The sequence below is a fragment of the Cyprinus carpio genome, chromosome A24 (assembly GCF_018340385.1).
Source record: "Cyprinus carpio isolate SPL01 chromosome A24, ASM1834038v1, whole genome shotgun sequence".
NCBI lineage: Eukaryota > Metazoa > Chordata > Actinopteri > Cypriniformes > Cyprinidae > Cyprinus > Cyprinus carpio.
In genome coordinates this window covers 6,174,411-6,188,867 of record NC_056595.1, presented here as the reverse complement: position 1 = coordinate 6,188,867, position 14,457 = coordinate 6,174,411, and the positions used below count along the sequence as shown (strand labels likewise).

Below are 14,457 nucleotides of genomic sequence, written 5' to 3'. Positions count from 1 at the left end.
TTTTTAATGGAGAAATAAGTTTTTTTGTTGTTGTTGTTTTTTCGCAAAAATTCTTTTTTCGCTTTAGATTTCTTTATATTTCTCTCATCCTTGATTAGTCTCTCTCTATTTTTCAAATGATATTTCTATATTCCATTTTTGTAAGAATATAAAAATATAAAATCAACATGCTTTTAGTGTGTGCAGTATTCTTATGTATTTTCTGTATTATTAAACTATAACTATTCTACACTACAAGGTCCCAGTTTCAGTTGCTTGTGTAGTACAACATATTGTATGTGCAAAACATAATATAAAATATATGGTGGAAGAACACTTTATTTCAAAGAATGACTTTACCAGTGTAGAATCAATTTGAATGTAATTTAATAAAAATCCTTTTTCTGTCATTCTAATTCTAATTCAGTATTCCAACTTCTGAGCCACTTCTTAAATTCTGAATTTTATCCAACACAGCACTTTGAAAAACTGGCTTTTAATGAGATTTTCTGTTCCCATTTTTAATATAAAAATATATTAAATTTCCGGTAACACTTTATAATAACTGCATACTATTGATCATTAATTAAGCATTAGTAAACAGATAATTCATAATTTATAAAGCATTAATAGACATAAATAAGCAGTTTACAAATACAGATATAAATGCTTTTATTCTTGATTTAAAAGCATATCTATAATGTGTTTAATAATTGTATTATCATACTTTATTCATGATCAATTTATAATTTCTCAATAAAGTATAGCATTAATTACAAACCAGTTATTTAGGAGTTGCCAGTGATTCATAAGTTCACAAGAAATTGTAAGTAAATGTAGTAAATTCAGGTAGTTATAAAGTATTTAGTAGTGGTCAGTTACCTTTTTTATGTGAGCTCAGCTAAAGTGAGGACTAGTTATGCCTTGTAAAGCATTTATAAATGATATTTAAAGGCTCAGTTATCTTCTAAGCAGAAAAAGGAAACAAACACAACACAGTGATACAGAACATAGAAATATTAACAGCCTTTAAATCTCATTTGTAAAAGCTTTACAAGGCATAAATAGTCCTCACTTTAGATGAGCTCACAAAAATAGTTAACTAACAACTACATATGTTTTATAACTACCTGAATTAACCCTGAATTACAGTAGAAATATGTGTTAATAAACCATTTATTAACACTCTAAGTAACTATTACTATATGTCTGAATAATAAGATGTATGAATGCACATTTAAATAGTTTATTAATCATTTACTTACAATTTCTAAGTGATCTTATGAACCACTGACAACTCCTTAATAACTGGTGTGTAAATAATGCTATACTTCATTTAGAAATGATAAATTGATCATTAATAAAGTATGAAAAAACAATTATTAAATACATTATATATATGCTTTTAAATCAAGTATAAAATATTTATATCTGTATTTATAAACTGCTTATTAATGTCTATTAATGCTTTATAAATGATGAATTAACTGTTTTGTAATGCTTAACTAATGATTAATAGCGTGCAGTTAATTTGTGTGACTTCTGTGCTAGCTAGTTTGCATTTAGTTAAGTGGAAAATGTACTATCTGTGCTATAGCTATTATATATATATATATATATATAGCTGGAAAATGTATATATAATTACACATGAAAAAAAAAATCACTGTGCTCAACCAATGCTTAGGGTGCATAGATCATTATAATTACACCAAATAAAGGTGTAATTATACACACTTACTTCAAAACATAATGTTTTCTTGGATTTTTTCATTACACATGAAGCACAAATGGATCATCAGGATCATAAATATACATATTACAAAAAAAAAAAAATGCACTTCACCTTTTGGTGGAAGTAATTATTTATTTTTTTTTTTTATTTATTGTCAGATTACGACCAATAAACATGACAATAAAATATATATAACATTTTGTTCAACATATATACAGGTGGAAGTTATTTCTGTGCTCTGGAGACAGTGTTCAGCAGTCAGTGTCCGTTATAAACATTTGCAGTTCAGTAATGACTGTGTTTGTGTCTTTGACCAGGTCATCGCGTGTGAGCAGCAGCTCGACTCCACGTATGACGAGCGCTGTGACGTGTGGTCTCTCGGTATCACGGCCATAGAGCTGGGTGATGGGGACCCGCCCCTGGCTGATCTTCATCCAATGAGAGCTCTCTTCAAAATTCCAAGGTGACCCGCCCTCATGTTTGCATGTTTGAAACTTGTTGTACACAAACACTGATTTGCTTGACTACTGTACACGATATTCAGATGATATTCAAATAGACCTCACAGTCCACGAGGTCAGGTTTGTGTCATTATATGGAATCATTTCTGATTTTAGCACGCAGATGGATGGTACTGCTGCTTATTTGGGCCTTGGAGCTGTCAGAAGCCAGGCTGGTTTCAATCAGATCTTTTTTGGGGTGTTAAAGCAGCTTTAAAGTATGTCAGATTTGTTTTTTGTTTTTTTGAGACACTTTTTCTGTTATGATACAGAACATCTGTGGAAGTGTTACTAGTATCTGATTTAGCAGATAGTTCATTACTGAATATAAAAATGCTGACACAATATAAGGTACTTGCTCTGGCACTTGTTTTAAATGATTTTTGTTCCATTTTTGTGCTTCTTGTTGTCTGTTGCTGTACAAGCAGGATGTGGAGGTTGGTAGGTGTGTGTGTGTTCACTGCTGTGTGTGTGCACTTTGGATGGGTTAAATGCAGAGCACGAATTCTGAGTATGAGTCACCATACTTGGCTGTATGTCACATCGTCGTCGTCGTCGCGTCAGTTTTGGAGAATTTGATGTTTACCCATTCAAAGAGATAGGAGCTGCACTTGCATGCCCCAGAGGCATTTCAAAGATGGCCACCGAGTGAAATTACTTGTCTTAAAGGGACTTTGGTGCAATTAACATTTAGGTCTGTGCCGGCAGAATGCATGTAGTGACATCACCACTCAGGATCGGTCACTTGTTTGTTGTATGGCTACTAGTTTCTCACTGTAGCAGGCCAAACACGCTATTTGAGCAAACTAAACAGAAACATGGGATCATCCTCCATAATTTCATCGCTATTGACATCTTGTACTGTATGTAAACACTTGCGTTACCAAGGCAATGGGTGATGCATTTGTATTATAGGCTCTGTTATCAACCTTACAGTGGAAAAAAAAAAAAACATAAACTTGCCACCTTGCCCAGAATATAAAATGTTAAACAAAAAATATAAAAAAAATAAAAAAAAAAAAAAAAAAAAAAAAAAAAAAAAATTGAAAAGCTATAATCACAGAATGTTGTGGTAATGTTTCTTGCTGCTCATGTACACACTGCAGGCTGTCTTTGTTGGGTCTTTCTCATGTTCTCTTTGATTCTTATTAAAAAAAAAAAAAAAAAACATCTTACAGCCATTTACAACACAGCCATTATAATCTCTTCTCTTGAGGTAGTTCACTCAAGATTTTTTATATTTTTATATTTAGATCTACACATCTATTCAAAAGTGTGGGGTTAGTGAGTTTCTTTTTTGAGTCTCACTAAAGATGCATTTATTTGATAAAAAAAAAAAAAAAAAAACATTTAAAATAGTAATATTGTAAAATAGTATTACAATTTAAAATAACTGTTTTCTATTTTAATATATGTTCAGATATATTTAAAAATGTTATTCTTTGATGAACAAAAACAAAAATATTTTGTAGCATTACAAATGTTTTTTTTTTTTTTTTTATTGTCAGTTTTGTTCATTCTAACGCATCCTTGCTGAATAAAAGAACATCAGGGTCAAATCTAGCCCTGAACTTTTGAGCATTGGTGTATATTTTAGGTTAAATATTAATATTAAAATGTATATATGTATTTATTTATTCAGAAAAATAACTAAGAAAAAGTTTTACTGACATTTTATTTACATTTTTATATTATTATTATTATTATTGTTGTTATTTTATTGCAAAATCTGGCAGAATTGGGTCTTTTTATTACTAAATCTAGATTTAATTATTTACTTTTTTGCTAAATCACTCTCATGTTTCAGGATGACATTAGCCAGATTTGAACTAGCAGTGCTTATGTTGAATGATTCTGTCTTGGGTAGAATCAGAGGAGATCTTGTATGACTTGGTGCTGTAGGTTTTGAGAGCTGGTACGTGCCCAGTGAACGGCAGTAGGCTAGTGGCACATGCTGATGGCATATTAAGTGTTACATTTGTGTGACCCAGATTAGGCCAGACTCAACCTAGAGCCCTGGGCCCAGAATATCTGTTTTCAGCCCTCCTGCCACAACAGACAGGAGTACACATATTTAGCCTGCGGACAGGAGCAAAATTAACCAGAAATAAATACATCCAATGATAGAGCTGATACACAATCTGAATATGTCACTCAAATGTGAATGGAAATAGTTTTAACCGAGGGTCTCAATAAATGTTTATTAAATATCTCCCAGTTGTCAATGATGCTTTAACATACGAAAATAGGAATTAAATTAAAGGCAGGAAAAGAATTTCATTAAAATATAAATATGCCACACAAAAAAAAAGAAAAAAAAAAGAAGAAGAAGAAGAAAAAAAAAAAACTTTTTAGTTGTGAGATAAAAAGTCACAATTACCTTTTTAATTTAAAAAAATAAATACAATTAAAAATAAAATAAAATAAAATAAATGTTTTCTATTAGAATATATTTTAAAATGTAAAATTTTCAGCTTCATTACTCAAGAAAAAAAAAGTCTTACTGTTGAAAACAGTTGTGCTGTTTAAATTGTAATAATATTTCACAACATTTCAGTGCTTTTGACAAAAAAAAAAAAAAAAAAAAAAAAAAACATGCAGCCTTGGTGAGCATGAGTAAAAAAATAAATAAATAATAATAAAATAAAACATTCTCACGAACCCAAGTCTTTTGAACGGCTGTGTATTTTGTTGATTATTTGGTGCTTTTATTAGTGACATTACCAGAGCAAAACACACCCAGCCCAAGTTACTGTTGTTGTCTCATGGTTTTTGAATGCTATCTCTTAACATTGTGCTTTAAATTGCAGAAGGCTTGTTGTTTTCATCTGTAATGTTTTAGTTTTAGCTGCTGTGTTTCTGATAAGGATGCACTTTAATAGTCAAAGCGTTTCTCCAGCCTCTTCCATGTAAGCGTCTGACATCCACTATTTGTGTGGGGTGCGGCGTGTGATAAGCAGAGATGTATGCCCCCCATTAGGGTAATTAATCGCTGTCAGAGGCACAGAGTGCACATGATGTGCTAGCCGTTGGGCTGGAGTACACCTCCTCAACCCTGCTCTCCCTTTGCTAATAGCCCCCTTCACCAGGACACCAAATGATGGCTAATTAGCTCTATTGTTCCACAGCAGGGAACACTTGTCAGGTCCTCTGTGACATCATTAAGTGTCTATCTGCTTAGTTATCTACATGTACAGGGAAAAGCTTTCTGGCAGCCTTCATAGAAAAGCTTTTTCACATCAGCACACATTTGCTAAAATTATTATTTTCATTCGTGCAACTTCAACCTCAGATAAAAACACAAGGGAGACCAAAGAAAAATGTCACTTTTTTTTTACCTCACTGAATATTTCTCAGTATTGTGTGTTTTTTTTTTTTTTTTTTTTTTTTTTAATAGAGACAAACCTTATTAGCAGTAGTAGCAGTAGTAGTATGCAGTTTTATTACATTATAAACATGAAACAAATCAACAAAATTATAAAATTATAGTTTTTCCATAAGTGACAACTTACCATGGTCTCTTTTAAAGCACATGCAGGTATTCCTTTTGGTATATAGACATTTTTCTTTGAGTATACTGTGGTCTGTACTTATAAGGATAACTGAAATGGTTCATCCTTTAAAGTTAATGTAATCAATTTGCTGTAAGCAGTTGTATCTTCATTTCTCTCTCACACTTATCTTTGTCTATCTATCTGTTGTTCTCTGAACAGAAATCCTCCACCTACCCTACACCAACCAGAGCTCTGGTCAAATGATTTTAACGATTTCATATGCAAGTAAGTAACACAGGTTAAATGTATTTGTATTTATATGTACAGCATATAAGTTTTTCTTTTCAACACTGATTTTGTGGGTTAATTACTCTCATAAAGAGCCATGTCTGAGTTTCTCATAATGCCTCGTCATACTCTAATTATCCTCCTGCTGTTTTACCAGTACTTTGTTTGTAACTGAAATCTCCCATTTTTTGATTGTGTCCCCTTCAGGTGTCTGATAAAGGATTTTGAGCTCAGGCCCAATGTGTTTGAACTTCTTCAGCATGTCTTCATCAGACAGATTGTGGGCCGAGAGAAGACACTGCAGAAGCAGCTGATGGAGCTAATCGACCTCAACCAACAAATGGGCGTTATCGAGAAAACAAGGTAGTTAGACACAAATATCAGCTCCAGTGTTTTCTGTGAGTCATACAATGTGTTTAACGTGACAAAAACAAAGTGTTTAAAATGCCACAAGTTTTAGTTTGGTTTCTAACTTAATTCAAAGGGCACTTTTTTCACTAAAATTGTTTCACAAATAAGAATGAGATAAAGCCTCCAACCATATAAGTGACCTAGAACAAGTATCATACTACATCTTCTAATGAAAAAGAAGTGCACTTTATTGTATTAAAGTGTTGTAAAAGTATATTTTTAAAAAACTACTCAAAACTTTAGATATATTAATGAAATGACTAATTAAGTGTACTTAATGGGAGTACACTTTCTTAACACACTTAAATGTGCACTAAGCGTTTTTTGCCAAACAAAAACAAACAAACACACCCATAGCCCAAAAGGACCTCGTCCCTATTTTGATAACTCCGCCCCACACGTACGTACACAACCAGCAGCGACGATGGTTGAATCTGCTATGCCTGCCAATTGCAGCATATTCAAGCAAAAGCCAACAAATAATAGTTGTGTGAAAAAGCAAAATCAGCATAACTCACCTATCAAGAAGAAACAAAGCAAGGTCCCAGGCCTTCCTGCTCCTTGAGTTGCTCCACCACTGGATGCTGCTCCAATATTTATGCAGGTTCTACCTCTTGCCTGATCGTAATCCTTCTTTTTAATGTTTTGTCCCTCCAAATTTTATTTATTTATTTATTTTTATCTGCCATCTCTCGCTATCTATAGTCGATCTGCTAATATCTGTCCTGTGCACTCACTGAGCACTCTCTTCTACCTGTCATTACTAGACACGCCCCTTACTGCTGACCCCCAAATAAGGGTAAATAATTGCTATATATTAATATACTACTATTATTGACTTGACATACAGTGTTCATCTAAAGCATGTTTAAACAGACAACAATTTAAAAATAACTTAGAACGTAAGAATATGTCCTGTGTAATCAGCTTTGAAAGCTAGTGATATATCAAAATTATTTATAATTTTAAAACATAAACACATTCATAAAAAATACAGGATCTCTGCTGACTGCAGTACTAGCCATTATGGTTGCACCAGAGGCCGCCTCATCACAACCCCTGCTATGCCTCCAAGATATTAACTTCATTTTTATCATTTAAGCATCTTGGAATAACTGAAAGGAGAGACAGTGATTCCAGGTATGATATATTTACGGTCAGTTACGTTGGTTAGATCGAGTCTACTTCCTGTGGATGTAGCAGTAGCAGCTTCCTGTCTCTGAACATCATGCTGTGGTGACTTCCCTTGCAATTTTCCCAAAACCTTTCATTGTGTACCCAATGGTTTGTTCTTGTGTTTCGCAAAATGTCTTGTGAGGCAGCTAGTTAGTGTACAATACCAATATCACAGAGACTATGTACTCATATCTTGTGCTTTTCTTGGCTCTGTAATTTCCGATCTTAAGAGTGCTTAGGATGTAGGGTTTATTCAGGAGTTGCTCTTTTAAATGTGTAAATACATGGTTTGGACCAATGTGCTGGGCTTTCTTACTTTACCTAACATTTGTTCAATAACATTACAACCATAAGCTCTGTTCATGGTTGCAGTCAACTGTCTACATACATAGGCAGCTTCCTTTTAAGACAGCATGTGTTACTCACAACCCTGGACCACAAAACCAGTCTTAAGATTTATACATCATCTGAAAGCTGATTAAATAAGCTTTCAATTGATGTGTAGTTTATTAGGATTGGATATTAGGCTGAGATACAACCATTTGAAAATCTGGAATCTAAAAAAAAAAAAAAAAAATAAATCTAAATAATCTAAATAATGAGAAAAATTGCCTTTAAAATTGTTTATGGTAGGAAACCAAATCTTCATGAAGACCTTAGCAATACATATTACTAATCAAAAATCAATTATGAATGAAGTTATATATTGCTATATACCCGTTTATGGTTTGTGGTAGGAAACTTACAAAAAATAAAAGTTTTCATATTTGAATACAATTTTATCCTCAAATAAAGGTGAATTTTCAGCATATTCTAAAACAGTAACACCATTAGAGTTTTATAATGTACTTAACAGGTGCTTTAGTACGTGTTCAGCACAAAAACAAGAATTTTTAAAGCACAACAAAAAGATTCTTATAACATATTTTTTTAAAGAAAAATGTTTATTGTATACTTTTAAAAGTGACCTTTTATTTAATTAATACCCTGTAAGTAACTTTTTCTAATATTCTTTTTTTTGTGGTCATTACAAGTGCGTGTCAATGCAATTAAGCACACTTCTTATTCACAAGGGTTTCCTAATTTTATAATAAGTGATGTTTGCTTTTTGATTTCAAAGCAGTCAGGCTTATGATTTTAACCTTGCAGAAAAAAATTAATGAATTGGCATAAACTTGCATTAATGGCAAGCTCCTTACAACACAATGACAACCACTCAGAATACTGTAGCAACTGCATAGCAATGCCCTGGCAACCCCCCTTGAATACCCTAGCTAAGCAACACCCCAGCAACTATCAGAACATCTTCACAACATCAGTAACAATGAGCTACAACCACTTGCTATTTGCACCCAGGAACCTTCTGTTGAAAACAGTTGTGCTACTTAATATTTTAATGGAAACGGTGATAGAAACATTTAATTAATTAATTAATTCATTATTTTTTTTGGAACAACATAAAAGTCTTTGCTGTCAATTTTTTTTGTATTTTGCATGCTTGTTATAGCACCTTTTGTTAGTTTAATAACTGGCTAATGTCAAACTCAATACATTGTGATAATTTTGCTGCATAGGTTTATAAAAAAAAAAAACAAAGCTGTAGAATATAACCTAGAAATAAAGATTTTGAAATCAGATATGAGGCTCTTCAAATGACTTTGCAATTTTCTTATATAACTAACTATTGATTTTTATTTCATCATTCCCTTTAATGTCTTTATCAATAGTTTCAACAAGGTAATTTGTGTGAGTAATTTCTGTAATTTTAACTTTCATGGTTGCTTTTCAAAGACTATAATCTTGTGTTGCAGGCATGAGCGTATCCACACCAAAAAAGGCAGCTACATGAAGTCTCAAAGTCAAACTTGTGATGACGTGGAGGATCTGGCAACCCTAGAGGTTCTAGATGAAGTAAGAATGAATACAGGCCCCACAAGAGAAAGGCCACAGTGAGCACACACACACACACACACACACAAAAGTATGAACACACACACACACACACACACACACACACACACACACACACACACACAATGGTTTTGATCATCACAGACTCAGGAAAGTCTTCAGGAAATTTTCCATCCTTCTGCCAGACGGGCCATTCGTTCCAGCTGGATTTTTTTTTTTTTTTTTTTTTTGTAATTATTTTTTGTACTAACATTTTTCAGTAGTATTTTTCAAAGAGACTGTCAAGTGACCATAACTCATCCAAGCAGTCTCATTTTTTGAACAGTCAACTGAATAAACAGACAGATTAGAGAACAATAACAGAGTTTGTATAGAAACACATTTAAGGTGATTTATCAATGCAGAGGGCTCTCATTGACACTAGATATATTTTCCTCATCCATTATGGTAGCTTGGTCTTGGTCATGCATGAAAATGGAGACTTCTGCATGGTATTAGGTGGTTATGTTGTTGTGTATCAGTGTGCAGTGGTTTGATGAGATGGCCATCTGTGATGTTTAATTGTCTCTCTGTTAGAACACAATCACCGAACAGCTACAGAGACGTTATGCAACGGAGCAGATCTACACCTACGTTGGAGACATCCTCATAGCGGTTAATCCATTCCAGAAAACAGAGCTGTACACGCCAGAGGTGTGTGTGTGTGTGTGAGGGATTTTTCATTATGGATGCCATCAACTTTTCATAGTCTACTACATCCCATTTACTACCATTCACTCGCTTTCTTCCTCATCTGTCAATTTGTATCTAGCTTGTGACATTACCTTTTGCAGAAACAGTGTAGGTTTTCATTTCCCTTTCATTTCCTCCTCTCTCTAGATTCCCTTGTGAAAAAGAAGTACACTTTAGCATACTTAAAAAATAGACTTATTATGAAAAGAATATAATTAAGTGCAAACTAAACGTTTATTAACTCCTTATTACTTTTTATTGAAATCTTGTGTGTTATAAACCTATATTAAATGAAGCTTTAGAGTTCTTTTTACCCAGTTAAGTAGGACTTACATCTTTATATCTAATTCCATAATTACTTCTGTTGCAATTTAGTACTTAGAAATATATCAACTTGAAATGTAATATCCAAATAACACATTAGAGTTAAAATTATAATCAAGTACTTAACAGGTGCTTTAGTATGTTTGTCAGCACATCAAAACAAGAGTACTTATTTAAAGCACAACAAAAGAATAACATAACATAAAAAAAAAATTAAATAAAAAAAAAAAATTATAACAAATAAAAATTATAAAAAATAAAAATTAACTTTAAAATAAAAAAAAAACATAAACTAAATTTTACTTAAATTAAATTAATATCATATTATTTGTAAGTACAGTTTTTCTAATATTCTTTTAAGATTTATGTACATTACAAGTGCGTGTTCAATGCAGTTAAGCACACTTCTTTTTCACAAGGGTTTCCTAGCTTATTTTATTTATTAGTGATGTTTACTTTTTGATTTCAAAGCAGTCAGGCTTATGATTTTAACCTTGCAGAAAAAAAATAAATAAATGAATTGGCATAAACTTGCATTAATTGCAAGCTCCTTACAACACAATGACAACCACTCAGAATACTGTAGCAACTGCATAGCAATGCCCTGGCAACCCCCCTTGAATGAACACACTGACATCTGCTCAGAACACTTAAAGGGATAGTTCACCCAAAAATGACAATTCTGTCATCATTCACTCACCCTCAAGTTGTTTCAAAATTGAGTTTCTTTCTTCTGATGAATACAAAAAATATTGACTTCCATAGTATTTTTTTCCCCTCCATACTATGAAGGTCAGTGGGGACCAGCAACCACTTGGTTACCTATAGTAAGTTCTTCAAAATATCTTCTTTTCTGTTTAGCAGAAGAAATTAAGTCATACAGATCTGGACTTGAGGTTGAGTAAATAATGACAGAATTGTCATTTTTTGGGTGAACTATCCCTTTAAGAATCTGCATACAAATGTCATTTGACATCCTAGAAACCAGGATCATGGGGATTGTGTGTTTTGTATGGGCAAGCAACACTTTTGTTTCATAAAATGTGAATGATCAAATTAGTCAAACACAGTTGTCTAACACTCTTTTGTTTCTCTGGCAGCATTCTAAGATTTATGTTGGAGCCAAAAGAACGTCCAACCCTCCTCATATATATGCAGTTGCAGACATTGCATATCAGTCCATGGTCTCTCATAATACTGATCAGGTAGAGTTTGTTCCTCTATGAACTTCTGACTGTACACTGGAAAAGTGCTAAACTGCAACTGTTCCTTTAAAGAGATATTTCTACCTGATTTAACCCATATAATGTAGTTATAAGAGTAATGTATTTAGGTTGATTCAGTGATAATATTTTAATATTAATTTTTAGTTTTTTTTTTTTTTTTTGGTCACACTTTATCTTAAGGTCCAATTTTCACTATTAACTAACTATTAATTACAACATCTGCCTCAATAAACTCCTAATTTATTTCTTATCAGTGGTTAGTATGGTAGTTGATAAATTGGGTAGGATTAGGGATATAGAATATGGTCACACAAAATATGCTCTATAAAAACAAAAAAAAACACAATATGCTCGTAATATAAAATCCAATAAAAAAAGAAACAATACAAAAAAGAGAAGTGTTCCCTATACTAAAGTGTTACCGTTTTTATTTTGTTTTTGTTTTTTTCATGTCTGAGTACAGTATATCAGTCATGTTCTGAACTGCATTTGTTTCTGTGTAGTGTATTGTCATCAGCGGAGAGAGTGGTGCTGGGAAAACAGAAAGCGCCCACCTATTAGTCCAACAGCTGACCGTCCTCGGAAAGGTTCGGAGGCAGCTTTATGTTCTCAATCTTATGTTATGATATGTTTTTGTCATATCACTTAATGCTTTATTCTTCTCACATAATAAAATAATTTCTACAGAAATCAGTTTTTGTGATGTCTGCTGTTTTGTTTTTTAGCATTTTTTGAGAAGTAGCTGTGGAATAAGAGTGTGTTCGATCCTGATCACTTTTGTTTAGCAATAATGCCTAAATGACCATTTATTTTTTTTTTTTTCTTCAGGCAAACAATCAGACCCTCCAAGAGAAGATTTTGCTGGTCAATAGTCTGGTGGAGGCCTTTGGAAATGCCTGTACTGTGATCAATGATAACTCCAGTCGCTTTGGGAAGTATCTGGAGATGAAGTTCACATGTGGAGGCACAGTGGTGTCAGCTCACATACAACATTACCTCCAAGAAAAAATCCCTCTTCAAAAACTCACCAACCAAGAAACCAACCCAAATCAAACATCAATGACCAATAAAATACAGCTAAACACAGCATAAAAGAATTAAATATCAAATGATAAGGAGTGACTGAAATGAGCAAACACATTATGTTTAATAGTTATCCTGTTTTATCAATTAGCCCAGTAGGGTACAAATCATTTGTTGAAAAAGAAAAAAGACAATTTCGAGCAGCAATAAATGAAGCACAATGGAAAAGAAAAATTATTAAAATTGTACAATTGTTACAGTTTTCAGAAATTGCAAATTAATTTCAAAAATATGGCAGGTTACACATTGTATTGAACATGAAATTTTGATGTAGAAAGACTGAAATAGTATTTTTTGCAGATCATGCTCCAATAATGTATTTATTTTAAATATATTTTTTACAGCACTAGTTTGATAGCAAATGCTTGTTTGTGTTGTTGTATAGAAAATTAAAAATATGTTTTTCTTTTCATTGTGTTTACTTGCCATCATTGTACACCAGAACTGCTTGGATACTAAAATACCTTCTATAACCAAACATCTTTCTTTTTTCAGAGGGGAACGTAACTTCCACATCTTCTATTATATCTATGCCGGTCTGGCAGAGAGGAAGAAACTTGGCCACTACAAGCTGTCAGACAGCAAAACTCCAAAGTAAATCCCCTAACAACAGACAACAGCCTTCATCTGGATCTACATCTGACGTGCTTATTTCTATTTTGTACTCTTTGTTTTTCTCAATTCCAGGTATCTCCACAATGAGAATGTTAAATTAGTGCCTGACATTGTGGGCAATGCCTTCTATAAGGAGCAGTTTGAGACAGTGGAGCAGTGCTTCAAGGTCATCGGCTTCACACTAGAGGTAAAACAAACCTATCACAATAAAGTACTTACAGTCTATAAAGTAACGGTTCAAGAATGCCATATTGACCTTTTCTGCTGCAAAGAACTTTTACTTTGTACTCTCTTCAAAGTAGAATCACCTTTTTAATAATAAGAGTCATTTAGCATGTTACTTTAATTTTACATAATTGAGAGATTGGTGATAGACTGTCATTATACTAAAATGCAAATGTTGTTTCTTGTGGATAAGGGGCTAAAATGCCCTTTGATTTCTATATAATGAAGTGTAATAGACAAGAAATATGCTGTTGTGCAGTGACCGTGAGAAAAGCCTTCCTGTCCATTCAGGTCCAGTGCTCTGAATGTTGGTGATGGCCTGTGTGGAGGGTGGTGTAGAAGTTGTGACCCCGTGTGCTTTAATGCCATCATTCTTCACAATTAGCATCAGGCGAATAAATGATGCATGCTAAAATACATTACCGGTGCCCATTTTGTCTGGATGGCCGCATCAAAGCATATCAGTGAAATAAGATATTAGATATCCCAAGACTGTGAGCACAACGTCTGGTTCTGGAAGTAACTCAATAAATTTTCTTTATAGAGAAATTGATTTTTAACCTTTCAGTGTAGATGCACCAAGAATAAGAAGTTCAAATAGATTCCGTAGAAGATACAAATAAGAAATTAAGTTGAATAACCAAATTTTTGTGAAGAACTACACAGTCCATAATCTTGGCCAGAGATCAACCAATCTGAGATGTTACTGTTACCATGGAAACAGAATTCACTGCAAAAGCTCAGCCGTAATTGTCCACT

General features: G+C 33.1%; 1 protein-coding gene across 1 annotated transcript in view; it reads left to right on the top strand.

Moving 5' to 3' along the window:
• Positions 1-14,457, top strand: part of LOC122135322 (myosin-IIIa-like) — an 84,581-nt gene that overhangs the window by 38,819 nt on the left and 31,305 nt on the right. Inside the window, exons 7-16 of the mRNA XM_042714106.1 lie at positions 2,031-2,176; positions 5,927-5,992; positions 6,203-6,358; positions 9,394-9,493; positions 10,070-10,186; positions 11,650-11,754; positions 12,279-12,362; positions 12,604-12,809; positions 13,348-13,452; positions 13,546-13,660. Coding sequence (XP_042570040.1) covers positions 2,031-2,176; positions 5,927-5,992; positions 6,203-6,358; positions 9,394-9,493; positions 10,070-10,186; positions 11,650-11,754; positions 12,279-12,362; positions 12,604-12,809; positions 13,348-13,452; positions 13,546-13,660 — 1,200 coding nt within the window. The remainder of the gene's footprint in view (positions 1-2,030; positions 2,177-5,926; positions 5,993-6,202; positions 6,359-9,393; positions 9,494-10,069; positions 10,187-11,649; positions 11,755-12,278; positions 12,363-12,603; positions 12,810-13,347; positions 13,453-13,545; positions 13,661-14,457) is intronic.